The 15,721-nt window shown below is 34.3% G+C and overlaps 1 protein-coding gene across 5 annotated transcripts in view; it reads left to right on the top strand.

Annotated features, from left to right (window-relative positions):
• The window catches only part of LOC113056679 (equilibrative nucleoside transporter 1-like), a 33,788-nt gene that overhangs the window by 16,732 nt on the left and 1,335 nt on the right, over positions 1 to 15,721 (top strand). For 4 of the 5 annotated variants that reach the window (XM_026223477.1, XM_026223478.1, XM_026223479.1 and 1 more), the window contains 11 exons: positions 2,837 to 2,918; positions 2,993 to 3,074; positions 3,849 to 4,027; positions 4,858 to 4,997; positions 9,491 to 9,625; positions 10,653 to 10,750; positions 10,852 to 10,933; positions 12,659 to 12,744; positions 12,864 to 12,975; positions 13,070 to 13,155; positions 15,497 to 15,696. In XM_026223477.1, coding sequence (XP_026079262.1) covers positions 2,890 to 2,918; positions 2,993 to 3,074; positions 3,849 to 4,027; positions 4,858 to 4,997; positions 9,491 to 9,625; positions 10,653 to 10,750; positions 10,852 to 10,933; positions 12,659 to 12,744; positions 12,864 to 12,975; positions 13,070 to 13,155; positions 15,497 to 15,696 — 1,229 coding nt within the window. In that variant the 5' untranslated portion in view covers positions 2,837 to 2,889. The remainder of the gene's footprint in view (positions 1 to 2,836; positions 2,919 to 2,992; positions 3,075 to 3,848; positions 4,028 to 4,857; positions 4,998 to 9,490; positions 9,626 to 10,652; positions 10,751 to 10,851; positions 10,934 to 12,658; positions 12,745 to 12,863; positions 12,976 to 13,069; positions 13,156 to 15,496; positions 15,697 to 15,721) is intronic. The other variant, XM_026223480.1, reaches the window with a different exon arrangement.

The raw sequence follows: 15,721 nt of genomic DNA on the forward strand, positions 1-15,721 counted from the left end.
ACATCCTTTGCATTGCACAAAAGGTTCTTAATAGGGCTGATCTAAAGGAGATACGATATCTAGAGTTGAGATATGGGTGCAAAAAGTGCATTCCAACATCTTTAGATCAGTGCAGTTCACATACTGCATTTTGCCCTGTGCAGCTGGGGTAAATTACGCAAGTGTTTCACACATTTTTTATCTGAGAACACAGTTTACCCGGTTTAAGAGATGTTCGGTGTCACTTTTTTTTTACTGGAACTGAATCTCTTTTAAACTAGTTGCTAAACCATGTTAGCATTTTTTTTGGCTATAGTTTGCAGGAGGAGTGAAATTGGCTACACAAATAAAGGTTTCACGGTCATTCCATGGAACCATTTGTGGGTTTCCCAAAGAACCGTTCAGCTAACAGTTCTAAAAAGAACCATTTTTTCTTGGTGTGAAGAACATTTTAATAATCTAAAGAACCTTTTTTCCACTATAAAATATATATTTTTGTGGAATGGAAAGAATCCATGGATGTTATATGTTCTTTGTGGAATCAACAATCCCAATAAAAGTGTCATCTTTGTCACATTAATCTTCATTTTCTACAATATTTGATATTCACGAAATTCTGCAATTGTATATTCATGATGATGATTAAATATTCGTTATATTGCCCAGCCATACTTTATAATGGAAAAGGTTCTTTATATTATTTAAATATTCTTCACATTGAGGAAAAAAAAATCTTTAAAGAACTGTTTGCTGAAAAGTTTGTTGGGGAAACAAAAATGGTTTGACTATTGCATTGCTGCAAAACCCTCTTCTGGAAACATTATTTTATAAAAATTTTTTTTAATTCAACCAGGTTTTGAGTTGGGAATTGGGAACCATTTTTATTCTTATATTCCATTACAGTAAAGAAATACTGGAATTTCATCATGTTTGGTTTCTGAATGGTTTTTGAATGTTTGTAGTTATATTAGAGGAGTAATTCAAGCAAAGCTTTCCTAAAAGAATGGCGTCTGCTTGTTTTGGTGCTTTGGAGATAGACCGCTAGAACTGGATCGCAGGGCCTCTTGAACTGAAGTCTGTTCTGAGTTTGTACTTGGATGCGCTGCTGATATTCTCAGGTTACAAGCCTCTCTTGAGGTCCCCTCAAGGCTCAGCACCCCAACAGAGAAACTATTTCAGGACCCTAGCTTTGTTGTGAAACATGGAGCCCCTGAGGGAGCTTTTAGAAGCACAGTCCCAGGAAGCCGCGTGTCAAAAGATGGTGTGGAAACTGTCCAGAGATGTTTTTCAGGACGTGGAAAGTGTAAAATAGCGGGTGATTGCATGCTGCTGGGATAAATTTGTGGAGTGCGGCTCTGACAGTGTGCCCATTGGCTCGTGTAGAAATGGAAGTTTTCAGATTTGGTGCATGAGCTGATCTGGAAGTGAATGTACACTGTAAATCAGAGATGTTATTGGCAAGCGCTTGGAAAAGTGTAATGAGACAGTTGTGTTCGCAGATATAAGGTTTTTAATTAATAAAGACAGGTGTCTTTTAAACATTACTGTGTGTATGAATAAGAATGGAATTTTTTAAAAAAATGTTTTGCACATCATGACTAACTATAAAGACATTTACATAGTTTATTTAAAAAAAAAAAGTATATAAATGCATATACTCCTTTAAAATATTTATAGGCCTATAATATATGCTGTACTGCCATTCTGCCAACTTTTTTCTTTAAATTAAATAATAATAATGATGCATCAAACTGACCAAAAATAATAAATATTTCTTGAGCTCCAAATCAGCATATCAGAATGAGCTATCATACTGAAAATTCAGCTTTGCATCACAGGATTAATTATTTATAATTCAGTAGAAAACCTAATTTAAAATTGTATTTCACTTTATTTTTATAGAAAAAGGCAACTTAAAACTTTTCATAAAGACTCCTATCAAAAACATAAAAAAAAGATTCATACAGACGCTAAACTTTTGAAACTTAATAATATACACAGTCATTTTTAATTCTGCAAACTTGCATTAATGGCATTTTTAGTGTGTTAAGTGCACTTCATCAGATGTACATTTCCCAAAGAGACGAGCAGAGGACAATATTGATTATTGAACACAATTCCAGTAGCTGGGGAGAAAACCTATTTTCAATGATTTGTCCTAATTTTTAAAGGGTTGGGTCACCCCAGAATGAAAAATCATCCATCTGAGAAATACGCTCCCTGTCAGCCAATAAATCTCTTCATGAAGTGGTCTGTTTTGTTTGAATGAAAAGTACTTCGGTGTGCTCTATGTACAGAAAGTCTGTTTATGCGACTGCTGAAAGTATGCTTTTTGAATGAGGATGATGCATCCGTTTCAAGCATGTCTTCAAGGTTATTGTCATCAATAAGGCCATCCATATTTGTTTAAGCAGCATAAACAACATCATTTAAGCAGATTAGAACAAACAAAGTTTTATTATAGTCCATAAAGATGGACTCTTGAGGGCAGAGGATTTTGAGACTTCTTTCTTGAAGGTTGGAGACTTTTCTCAAATGCAGACAATCTGTCGCTTGAGCTCAGGAAATTAATTTTTTGTTGTTTATGCCTCCAAGCAAAATATGTGATATTTAAAACATTGTTTTAGCGATTAAGTATAATTGGAAGCACATGGAAAAATGACACTGAAGTGAAAATGTGAACGGTTATTTAGATATTTCAGTATGTTTGTGTTGGTGCTGCTGCCAGGATATCCATTAACAGCACAAACATACTTTTCAAGCTGAACATTTGACTGAAATGTGTTTATTGAGTTTGAAATGATGAAACCTTGTGGTTCATTATCACTGAATGAAGGCTGTCTCCATGTGATTTCAGATTTGATGCCAGATTCTGAAACGCACCGGTGATATATCCATCAGCCAGACACAATGACAACCGCCAATGCTCCGCAAGACAGGTAAATGTTTGAGCGTAACTTTCTCATACGAACAATAATGAAACTGCATGTGAATAATGCGACTTGTCTTTCAGGTATTATGCTGTATGGATCATATTGTTCATCCTGGGCCTGGGAACTCTGCTACCATGGAATTTCTTCATGACTGCTACGATGGTAACAATCATCTTGTTGAGACCACTGTTAATGACAAACTTCAATGGCAGAGCTGTTCTCCCCAAAGTGTTTTGACAATATATTTGGGGATTACGGTGAAAACCTTTTATCTATATTGTTATTAGCATAAAAAAATGACAGAATGTCAATGTTATGTTTATTTAGTAAAAACCAGGATCGGTAGAAGGAAAAAAAGAACACAATTTACTGAATTGTTATCATCATTTACCTACTTGAATGTTTTTCTCAACCGATAAGGCTTTGTATAACCTTTAAAAACACAAGTTGAGATATTTTTTTAAGAAACATGAGAGAAATCACTGTCCCCAAAATGTAGAAACCGAAAAAGGTTATAAAGGTATAGTAAAACGACTCCATATTTCAGAAGTTTAATATTATAGCTTTATATGATTGGTTTTGGTTACTTGGACCAAATCCTCTCAGGTTTGGTTAAAACTATCTTAAGAAGAGTTTTGAAGATTTATAGAATTTTCTTCATGGTTCATTTAATGATTGTGATATGACAATTCTTTTTTTTTTTTTTTTTACTATGCATTTTACATTTTGAAGCCAAAAACATAAAAATGCACCTGTAACATTTTTCTTTTAGAAATGCTAATTTTATTATATGATGCTTAAGGTTATATGAAGGGTCATAATTATAATATATGTCATAAATGTATGAATATGTAAGAAGAATGTAAGTGTATGAGAGCGACTTGTAGGGCCCTCATTTAGTAACATAACTTTCATTGTCTTCTTATTATTCTGCAGTACTTTACCGACCGTCTGATAGACCCACAGATAAACGGAGTAAATAATCTGACAGTCAGTGGTACAGAGGACGGTCCTGGACGTAGCGTCCTGGCGTCAAAGTTCAACAACGTGATGACGCTGTGTGCCATGGTGCCGCTGCTGATTTTCACCTGCCTCAACTCCTTCATTCATCAGCGGTGAGAGCAACCTCTGTGTTTCATATGAGAAACCTGTATAGATTAAAGCCCCACATAATTAACACATACATTTAAAAGATTAAATATGGCTTCATTAAACACCCGACTGGACATTGAAGCTCAGTGAAATTCTGTTCTGGCTGATATTAGACTTAAAAGACTCTTTGAAAATGTGATGGCTTAGTTTAAACCCGATTATGGAAGCTAAACCTTGTTCAATGATAGAGAAAAACTATAAGCAATTACTATTATTGTTTCATAATGTTTTAAATAAATTCTAATGACGATAAATCTATGATTATATATTTTTTTAATTATAAATGTATTAAATCTAGTTATTTTACAGACCTTTTTAAATGTAATTATTTATTGTATGTTATATATTGTATAAAAAATATATAAATGTATGCATGAACTCATGCATGATAGGGATAAATTAAATTAAAAATAGAATTACTGTAATATAATTCATATCGGAGAAAATTCAATATTGTTTATGAAAAATAGGCTTGAGATTAATTGCAATTAAATCTGTTTGAAATCCACAAATACTGCCTTTAAACAGTACTGCCTCGTATATAAGTCTATATCAAAAATATCAATTGTCTACTTTACGAAACTACGCTTAATTGATGAGTTGGACTAAACCGTGAAAGATGCACACTCCCATCTTTCATTGTGCTGTTCAACAACTTTGTTGACTTCTAAAATGTGGGAAAGGAGCTGGAATGATAATGCAGGGGTATTGTGTAACTTTGCATGAATCTCAATATTAGCTGCTGTCTGAACATTATCTCAGGAGAGCTGATCTTGTGTCGTTTTTTTCCCAGGATTCCTCAGAAGCTGAGGATCTCAGGCAGTCTCTCTGTCATTTTAGTGGTGTTTCTCATCACAGCTGTGCTGGTGAAGGTGGAGATGGAGCCCCTGCCGTTTTTTGTCTTCACTATGATCAAAATCATCTGCATCAACTGTGAGTATCATCATCATCATCATCATCATCTGCAGTGTGTCTATTCCAGGGCTCTTGACCTCAATGTCGTGCTCTTCTCTGTAGTTTTTCTCTGCTCTGGGTCGGGTCACAAGGTTTGGTTTGTGTTTGGAGTTCATAATGAGTAAAAGATGGCTTGAATTCACACTAGGGATCAGTGATGCGCGGGTTGATCCAAAATGAGCGGGTGCTGCGGTTACGAGTCATGCAAAAATATTTGTAATGATATTCGGGTCGTGGTCGGTCGGGTCATCTGAAATAGAGATGCCAATTAAACCTTTGTAATTAATATAGTACTAGACACAATTTTTAAATACATAGGCCTATACTTTATTGGCTGAATAACTAGCGCGAAGATGACGCACAAGCTCAGTCTGCACGTAGAGATGAAAGCGGCACGAGAAAAGGTGAAGACCTGTTTTTGGTAAACATGATTTTGACGACTTCATTAAGTTTTGTTTTATAAAAAACTCTTTTTAACCCTCTGGAGTTGTTTAACGCGAATACGCGTTAGGAGTCATTTTCTCCTGATAACCCCGGAAAGAATTTAAATTACATTAAATTTTGATCGTACATAAGAGTAATACATCGATCGAATCTGTAAAGGGTCTACTTTTTTGTGCACTTATAAAATAAAGATAACAAACAAGGTGTGCTGTCTGCAGCCTTTGTCTGCGCTGATGTCATGTATACAAACACGTCATTAAAATTAACTGTAACTCCGTGAATACTCAACGAAGAGACATGAGAGGGATATCTATAGAAAGCTTGACATGTCTGCTTTTAAACTAAACAAGTGCTGCCAAAACAGATATTCTGTGATAAAGTAATCCATATGAAAACAACACGATGTCTAGTTTTTCACATCTCCCTTCATTAATGTGACCACGCCCCCGTGCTGAACGCTCTATTCAGATTCAAACTGAAGCGCGCGGCTTGAATTCGCCAATAACAGAAGAAAAAGCAGCGAGACTGTTCAAGTTCTTTTATTTTACTGTTTGCTTCGCGATGATAAATAATAATGCTGGTAATAATGATAAATTGTAATAATGCTATTCTTTCAATTTATCCCTCTAATAAACCTGAAAAAATATTCTCAGCTCTTTTCAACATTAATAATAATAATAATGATAATGATGATAATAATAACAATAAATGTTTTTTTTTTTGTGTAGAAAATCAGATTAAGATAAATATTTTCGTTTTCTATAAATTGTATCTTAATTTTGATCAATGTTTTATCAATCAATTGCCCATATTTTATAAATTAGAAGCAAATATATAACAGACAATGAAGCCTGCACGATCACTTGCATGTGACCTGGAGGGCACCGAAACTCAGCGTGTGCCTCACAGATTTGAGAAATATAGGCTATCTATTACAGAAAGCTTGAAATGTTTACTTTTAAACGAAAAGATTAAAACCAAAATAAATAGGCTACTCTCTGATTATGTAATCCGTATGAAATGTGCATTTCTCTCTGGCGTTCATGGCAAGTCAGCATCGTCAACTTAGTCTTTGCAGCGACACAGAAAACACCAGCTTATTACTAAACAATTAAATGTCTCCTTGCATATTTTGGAACCAGCAGGCCATTCTGGGTTGAGCGCAGGGCCGTCGCCAGAACAAACCAAATGGGCGGGCATTTAATTTTCATAGGGGGGCACACTTTTTTTAATGATCTGAGACAGACCATAACATAAACCCATTTTAGGCTATAACTAAAATAGACCACAATAGTCTTGTTTTGTTCAATTATTCAAATAAAATACTTCACCGTTTGATCTCAAGGTCTCTGTTTATTGTCTCTTAACATTTCCAAAACCGCCAAAAATGTATTCTGAGATCGCATGCAAAGCGCAGATCAGCTGCGCAAAGGAATTGCGTATAAACAATACAAAACTGTATGCTTAACTAAATGAATTGCATGATTTATATATACATATACATATACTTACACACAAACTGCATATTGTAATTTGAATTAATAAAACTACTAACACAAAAATAACATATTGAAAGGTCTGCTGCTGGAGACTTGGCATTGGCTGTTGTATTAGAATAATTAATTAGGTAGGTCTTTGCAAGGTTTGGGTGCTGTTTTGGGATGTTTTAACAGTCATTTATGAATATAATTATATTTAAAATTATGTTCTGTGTAATAATGCGTTGAATAATGAATCGTCTGAATCATTTCTGAAAGTAATGTGTTATGCATTTCTAGTGTTACCGTTGTAGTGATTACTGTTCCTGTGAGCCAAGTTCTGCTGAAACAACGTTATTAGAGCAGTATCCAACTCTATAACATACATTATCAAACGTCTTATTGCGCATTTACATCGGAGGCGTCGGGAGCGGCAAATATCGCTCTTGCCGCTCTGCTCACGACGCTGTAGAAAGATTCGTGAGCGCTCAGACGCTCTGACGTAGACCGAATGTTTATTTTGTAATAGAAGTGGCCGCAAAGCAAACAGACATTTTGATCTTATGCAGACTAACTACAAGGAGGTTTACGTTATAAGTTAATCTCATTAAATGTCCTTGTGGATGAAATTAATATCCTTTACTTAAAATAAACGATCTCAGACACTTTGGTCCACGTATCACTTTTAATTATATTTGTATGTCCCTGTACGCAAACGGGGACACATCATAGATTACTGCAAACGCGAAACAGCAATAATCAACCTGTCCTTTATTTTGCTTTGGAAATAATGTGATCGGAGCTGCGTCCTCTGGAATCCTCTCAAGCGGTTGACTTCTACGTTCCGATTGGTTGCTGCCCAACTGTGTCATAGCTCATTACCATAAAGTTGCCTTGATTTCAACTCTACTCGACGCTATCAAAGGCCAAGTTGCGCCCTTTCGCGCCGCGCCTCGCCGCTGCTCGACCCTGGTTTACATTGAAAATGAATGACTTCCGGCCACTTTTACGGTCTCGACGCCGGCGGTGTGAATGCACAGTAATGCAAGTTTGGTTAACTGTTCTGTGCGTTACGTTTAGGGGGGCACAAAAAGTCATTTGGGGGGGCACTGCCCCCCGATGCCCCCCCTTGACGATGGGCCTGGTTGAGCGAGACCCCACGGAATGAGCGAACGGAGCGTATCGGAGCTCACAAGCTCTGATCGGAACAAACCCGAGCCTCACTGTCTGCTGAACAGAAACATCAAAATAGACATAGACAGACTAGACTATTTTAGAACAAATGATGAGCTTATTGAAAATATTTTTTTTTATAATTCTTGACAAAATTAGAATATATTAAGGATTTTTTTTTTTTGCCTAGTTCCTACGCCCCAATGACTTACTACTAGGGATACACCGATATATCGGCTGCCGATATTTATCAGACGATTTTTTTCCCTCAATTTACAACCATCAACATATCAGCTATATAAAGAAAAAAGACGATATAACAAACAAATGCTTTATTAGTTAACTGCGTGAAGGCACTAAGATGTATAATGTCTGTTGTACAATCCTAGTTATGCTGTCTGCACTTTAATGCTAATCAAATAACAAGAGATTGCACACTATTCTTGACTAAATAACTTTAGCAAATTTCATAAGTTTAGCGGATCTCATCTGAATGATAACAAAAACGTTACTGTTATTTTATTAAGTTTATTGCATCTTTTTCACTCTCAGTTGCATTATCATCAACACACAGCGAATTAAAAAAAAAAAACACTTATTACAACTGACAAATATATACAGATCTCATGCCTTTTCGGGGTTTGCTTAATAAACGGACAAACTTTAAATCCGGAGAACTTCATGCTTTCATTACCCATAAAACTTTGTAGACTAGAAAACCTGTCGAAATAAGAGTCCTGCCTTAGTAAAGGAGATCTCATACATATTTAAACTTATAATAGTTTAAATGTATACAAAAACTAATTAGAAGATTAATCATAATACAATCTGTTACAATAAATATGTATTTAATTTAAACAGTGAAGTGTTAAATTTGTTTACTTTATTTCTGTACCTGAAAATGCACTGTTTATTTAATATCTATCTTTGTTCTGTTGTATTTATGTTGGCTTGCTGAATGTTAAATGGATCCAATCTATGTTCATTAGAAAGTATTTGATTATGCAGCAATAAAACTGCTAGTATAGTTTATTTAACTTTGCTAATTTAAAACATGACCAAAACACTATCTATTTTAATGCCAAAATTTGAGGAAGTGACAAATATCGGTATCGGAATAGGCCAATAAGTGGTTGTTAATATCGGTATCGGCCCCAAAAATATTATCGGTGCATCCCTAGTTCACACACATCCTTTGGTGCTGATATTAATACACAGCATGTTTGGAGAACCAAGCTGGGGGAGGTCCTAATTGAAAGACAAGATCTTACAGCAGTGAACTCTCAGAAATGTGTTATCATGACCTTTTACGTGTTTCTGTCTGCATTTATCTCTAATCTTAACCATCGTTACGTCTCTTTTTATTTTTTTTTTCAGCGTTCGGGGCGATTCTTCAGGGGAGTCTGTTTGGTTTGGCTGGGATGCTCCCAGCGTCCTACACCACACCCATCATGAGCGGACAGGGCCTGGCAGGGGCATTTGCAGCCTTCTCCATGATCTGTGCACTCGCCTGTATGTGTTAATCTTTTGACATTCTCCTTATTTTCTTCTTTTCCAAATGGGAGGAACTGGAATGTGGAAAATTCTAAACCAGCTTTGTTATTGTTAGCTAAAACGAAAAAAGAAAGCTGAAATCAAAAAAAAAAAAAAAAATGAAATTAATGCTAAACAGAAATATTTAAAAAGCCAATTATAATACAAAAAGCTATACAAATATTAAATATATACAAATATTAATTATTAAATAATATTAGAATTGGATATAAATAATACTTAACACCTGATAAAACCGATTCAAAGTAGATGTTTAAATTTGAAATAAAAATAACAATTAGTATAAGATAAAAACCTTAAACTGAAAAAACTCTTTTAAAATAAGTTGAAGCACCAAAATGAAAATGGAAAAAATTAAATAGAAATAAAGCTAAATATAAATATTCTTTATAAAACTAATATAAAGGACAAACACATAACAATTTTAATTAAACTAATATTAAAAATATTTATATTAATAAATACTTTAGGTTTTAAAAAAGGCTAAAATAATGCTGAAACAAAAGATTTCCAGTAGATTCAGATATGTTGAAAGCTGAAATGATCACATCACATAAAATTGGAAATATAACCTTTGGAACTAAATGAAATAAAATAAGCATAAATTAAAGTACTAAAGCTGAAATAAAAATAAAACAAAATATAAGGCAAAATATAATTTTTTTTAACTAAAACTAATAAAACTTACAAATGCACATCATATTACTAACATTAAAATTAAAACTGAAAATAAAAAATATTAATACAGTAATAAAATATAATAGTAATATAATAGTATAAAAACACTAAAATTGCACTGGATCAATTCAAACACGTTTAATATCAGAATTAAACGCAGAACTAGTTGATAAGTGATAATGTGCGTTTATATGTCAAAAACATTGATTTCCATGTGCAGTTCTGAATGGCTTAATCTGTGTTTTGAAGCAACTTTTTTATTTAGCAGACATGACCGTTTAGTTTCAGGTGTTGTTGTCTTTTCCAGCGGGCTCAGAGCTGCAGGACAGTGCCTTCGGTTACTTCATCACTGCCTGTGTGGTTATTCTAGTGGCCATCGTTTCTTACTTCGCTCTGCCTAAAATGGTATGATGTAAACTCACATCTGCGTTTCATTTCCACTGATCAATGCTGAGAATCATGTTTTGACGTATACATGTTAAAAACTCCAAGTATTTGTTCTGCAGGAGTTTTTCCAGTATTATTCTGAGAGCAATGGCTCCAGATCCAACTCTGATGAGGAAAACAAGATGGATTTGCTGAAACAAGGTAATGTCCAGAGTTAATCAGAAATGTTTCTCTAAACATCTGATATCGTCTAATGCTCATGAATGAATATATGAGACCACTGGAATAACAAAAAACACTGTTACCTCCAATGCATCCAACTTTGTAGTCAGGTTAGGTTTCACACTGTGAATGGCTGCTTTTCATTTGACTTCATATCACACAAACCGAGAAAGCATGCAGAAGTTTGTGAATGCAGTATAAATCAGGTCATAGAGATGGTGCCCTCTGAAGGTTACCAATCCTCAAGAAACTGTATTAATATTCAGACAACATACAGACGTATCTATTCAAGATTTTGAGGTAATTTATTTGTGCTTCAGATGATTTTATTTGACCTCCTAAATATTTTAGCATAGGAACACTAGTGCACTTGAGTCCTGTCTAAATAACAGGCACATTTATTTCAATTTATATAATTTTTATAATTTCTTTTAATTTTAATTATATTGTATTTCTAAATTTAAGTTCAATTTACAATTGTTTCATATTTTTATTTCAATTTATAAATTTTTATTTTTTTATTTTATTTTGTAATCTAAATATTTTGACCTTGGGACACTTTTTATTTTTGTTTTTCTTATTTTACATTTATTAAAATGTATATAATTTTTGTAATTTGTTTTTATTTAAATTTTTTTGTATTACATAATTTAATTTATAATTATTTAATTTAAAAAAATTATTTCAGTATGTGTGTGTGTGTGTGTGTGTGTGTGTGTGTATGTACGTGTGTGTGTGTGTGTATATATATATATATATATATATATATATATATATATATATATAAACTTTTTAAAATTTTATTTTAGAACTTTTTGTTTTTATATATTTTTTACCTAATTATTTTGACTTTGGGACACTAGTGCTCTTAATATATATATATATATATATATATATATATATATATATATATATATATATATGCTTATATAAATAATATGCTTATTTTACATTTTCTTATTTGATCTTATTTTGCATTAAAATGGACTGTACCTTAAATATTTACGCTTTATATTTAGAGAGTTTTGTCTTAAAGTCTTGTTACAATATTTTATATATTGCATTTTGTTTTATTAGTGTTTTATTCATTGGCTTTAAAGCTGCGGTTGGTAACTTTTGACGCTCTAGCGGTTAATAAACAGAACTGCTTGCATCTTGCGGAAGAACATCGTAGCCGGAACTACTTCTCTCTGTTTATGTCTATGAAGAATCACAAAGGTACTAGGTTACTCCGCCGCGGTACCCCCGAAGCAATCTAAAATAGTCCGAATATAAACACTTATTATAGGTGCACCCTAGTGATTCAGGACAAGCCAAAAACACGGTTTGGAAAATGGATTCATGGTGTACTCGCTTATTATATATATTTTTCTACATTTTGAACACAAAAAAAGTTACGGACTGCAGCTCTGATTGGTTGTTTTTTACCGGGAGCGATGGAGTTTCTGCAAATGGGAATAGGACCACTGGGAGGAGCCAGAGGAGCTTGATTTTTTTTCACAGATTATCTGTCTCATATTCTACTGTCAGGACATAATGACAGGTTTAACAAATATGAAAAAAAAATTTTTTTTTACAAAAGTTCCCTACAGCACCTTTAATGCTGCTAAATGACACATACATAGAAGTATGGAATTGTGTCTGACTCGTATCATCCGTTTTTCCCTGTAAAGAGAAACTTGTTTTTGTGTTCCTGGCTTCTAGAAGATCAAGCAGAGAAGAGGCCGGTCCTGAGCCTGACTGAAGAAGAGAACAAACCCGCTGTGTCAGTGTTTGGCATCTTCAAACAGGTATAGACTCCAACCAGCTGCCCACAAAACTAACAAAAATAGTGATGCATCATAAAGTCTCTAAAGAGCCAGGAAGTCTGTTTCTAATAAGACTTGTACTGTTTGATCTCCTGTCTTAGATCTGGGTGATGGCTCTTTCCGTGTGCTTTGTTTTCACAATCACCATTGGCGTCTTTCCCGCTGTCACTGTTGATGTCAAGACCACTGTTGCTGACGAGAAGAACGGTTGGCGTGAGTGTGTTTGCATGTCACTATATCAATGTTCCTATTTGTATTCTCTGCCACTGAGAGCAGTCGTGTCACAACTCCTCTGTCTCTTTCACAGATAAGTATTTCATCCCAGTGTCCTGCTTCCTCCTGTTCAACATGATGGACTGGGCTGGCAGGAGCCTGACTGCTGTTTGTATGTGGGTACGTGTGTATGATAATCTGGCTCAGACGCAGACTCTTCAAACACGTGCTGCAAATGCTTTATTAGAGCTCGAACCAGATGGAGCATCTGCTTTTTTATTTGACCGTCCCCTCTTGGTTTTTGTGGAGTTCCTGTTAAAGTGTGATCTTGCTGAACAGAACCAAGCTACAAAGAGCAGAGCAGGGAAAACACTGTTGGCAAGTTTCTCTGGAAAGTCCTACATCATTTGAAAGAGCAGTTCAGCCAGAAATGAAAACTTGATGTTTTTATGAACTCATGTGACATCGTTTGTTATGTGGAACAAGTTGCTGTTTCCATGTAGTCAGCACAGGCATTCAAGCTCCAAAAGGACAAAATGCACCATTAAAAGTGGTCCAAAAGTGGTCTTCTGAATAACATGATGGCTTTGTGTGTGGAACAGACTCAAATGTTAGTCACCAAAAATCTTGCCCATTTGTTGCAATTTCAGTCTGTTTCTTGTACACTACTATTTTCATGACTACTCTTATCATACCTTCATGCTTTGGTTAAAAAACTGATCAATAGGTGTTATAAAATAGGTGATAGGTGAAATAGTTAAAATCTTTTTAAAACCGAGGTTTTAAAGTTTCCGTTCGCCAACATAGTTCGTCCTTAAACCCAATTGCTTGTGGGGTGCCACAGGGCTCAATTCTCTGCCCATTTGTATTTCCTATATTTATGCTACCAATTGGTGCAATCTTTGAGAAATATTGAGTGTCCTTTCACTTATGATACTTAGCTGTATTTTCCCTTGCAGCATAAAAGTAAAGCATTCTTAGGACCTCTGTTGAATTGTCTAAACGAATAAAAAATATGGTTAAAGCAGAATCATTTAGTTTAGTCATCGCTGCTTTAGTTATATTTGTATGGTCTGAACAAGAGTTGATCTGTTTTGAGCTCTGTGTTTTCCTCTCATGACTTACAAGTGTAAGTCAACACAGAAAACTTTTACTAGGAACTCAGCCTGCTGTGTGACTTCCTCCTATAAAACGTCAAACTCACTTACAGGGAAAACTGCTGAAGTGATCAAGGAAGAGCTCAGTGGAGCAGACCCCATCACTCTGAAAACCTGTCTTTAATAACACGAGCGAATGAAATGAGTGTGCATTGGTTGAGCAAGAGCTGAGCATCATGGTTGAAATTATGACTGCTGTAGATCAGCATGTACTGAGGTACATGAGGAGGGTAGGAAATGAACTGAAGATGTCTCGTCCAGGCAGTAGCTGTAAATTAGCCCGATTTAGACTTAGTATTGCTGTGGGTTTGGAGTATTTTAGGAGAAAGGCCACTTTCACACGGACGCTCACTTGACCTCAGAATGTACTGAATGATAAATTCCTGTTCTTCTGTCTTTCTCATGCACTGCTTAAGCATTGGGTCGACCAGCATGGGTTTGATAATGGCCAGAGCCGTCCTGATGGAACTTGGTAGTGGATATAATGAGAAAATAATATAAAAAACTTCTGATGTTAAGAGAACGTTTATAATATGCCATTATTTATATTATGTCTTGTTTTGCTTTAATAAATGTTGAAATTAAAAATGATTGGGAAAATTATTTTTGAAAGTTTGGTTTAACAAATTAAACCTTTTTCTGTGTTACCAAATATTTTAAATAAATATTTAATTTTAAATGATATTATTTAAATTAATAATAGATTTGAAAAGTTCAAATAATATTAATGATTTATTAATAATGTGACATTTAATTAAACATTATTTTCAGTGTTTAGTAATTAATTCACTTTGAATTGGCTTTTATTTTCATTTTTAACTTCAGTTAATGTGTAATTTACAGTTTTAAATTACTAATTTAAATATTTCTCTCTGGCAATAATGTTTTATTTTATTTCAGTTTTGAATTTGAGGATTTTTAGTACTTTTTTTTTTTTATCTAATATTTATATCTTTTTATTCCTGCAATTAAAATCATGTAATCGTTTTAATAAAAAATAGTACATTAAACCAACAATATAGTTTTCCCTGAAAATGTTAAAATAAAAAATTATACATTTTGAAATTGACAGTTAAAAATAGTTGTTAATTGGCAAATAGTTGTTAATTGGCTCAGTAATTTTTTTTTTGTTCATCATTTTAAATAACTTTAAATATTTCTCTTTAGCAATAGTTTCATTTTTTTAAATTTCAGTTTGAATTGGAGTTATTTTAGTAATTAATATGCTAAGCTATCACCAATACAGTATTTATATGAACTGAATGGTGTCTTGATACATAAAATGTAATGCATTTCTCCGATTTGGTTTGTTCTGAAGATGATGATGATGATGAATGTTTGTGTGCTCTCTGTTCTCTACTCAGCCCGGTAAAGACAGCATCTGGCTGCCCGTCCTGGTCATCGCACGCTTGGTGTTCGTTCCTCTCTTCATGCTCTGTAACGTTCAGCCCAGAGTCCTCCTGCCCGTGGTGTTCGGTCATGATGCCTGGTACATCATCTTCATGATCCTCTTCTCCTTCAGCAACGGATACCTGGCCAGCCTCTGCATGTGCTTCGGACCAAAGTACGTACAGAACATCATCAACATG

Source organism: Carassius auratus, chromosome 38, assembly GCF_003368295.1.
Source record: "Carassius auratus strain Wakin chromosome 38, ASM336829v1, whole genome shotgun sequence".
Lineage (NCBI taxonomy): Eukaryota > Metazoa > Chordata > Actinopteri > Cypriniformes > Cyprinidae > Carassius > Carassius auratus.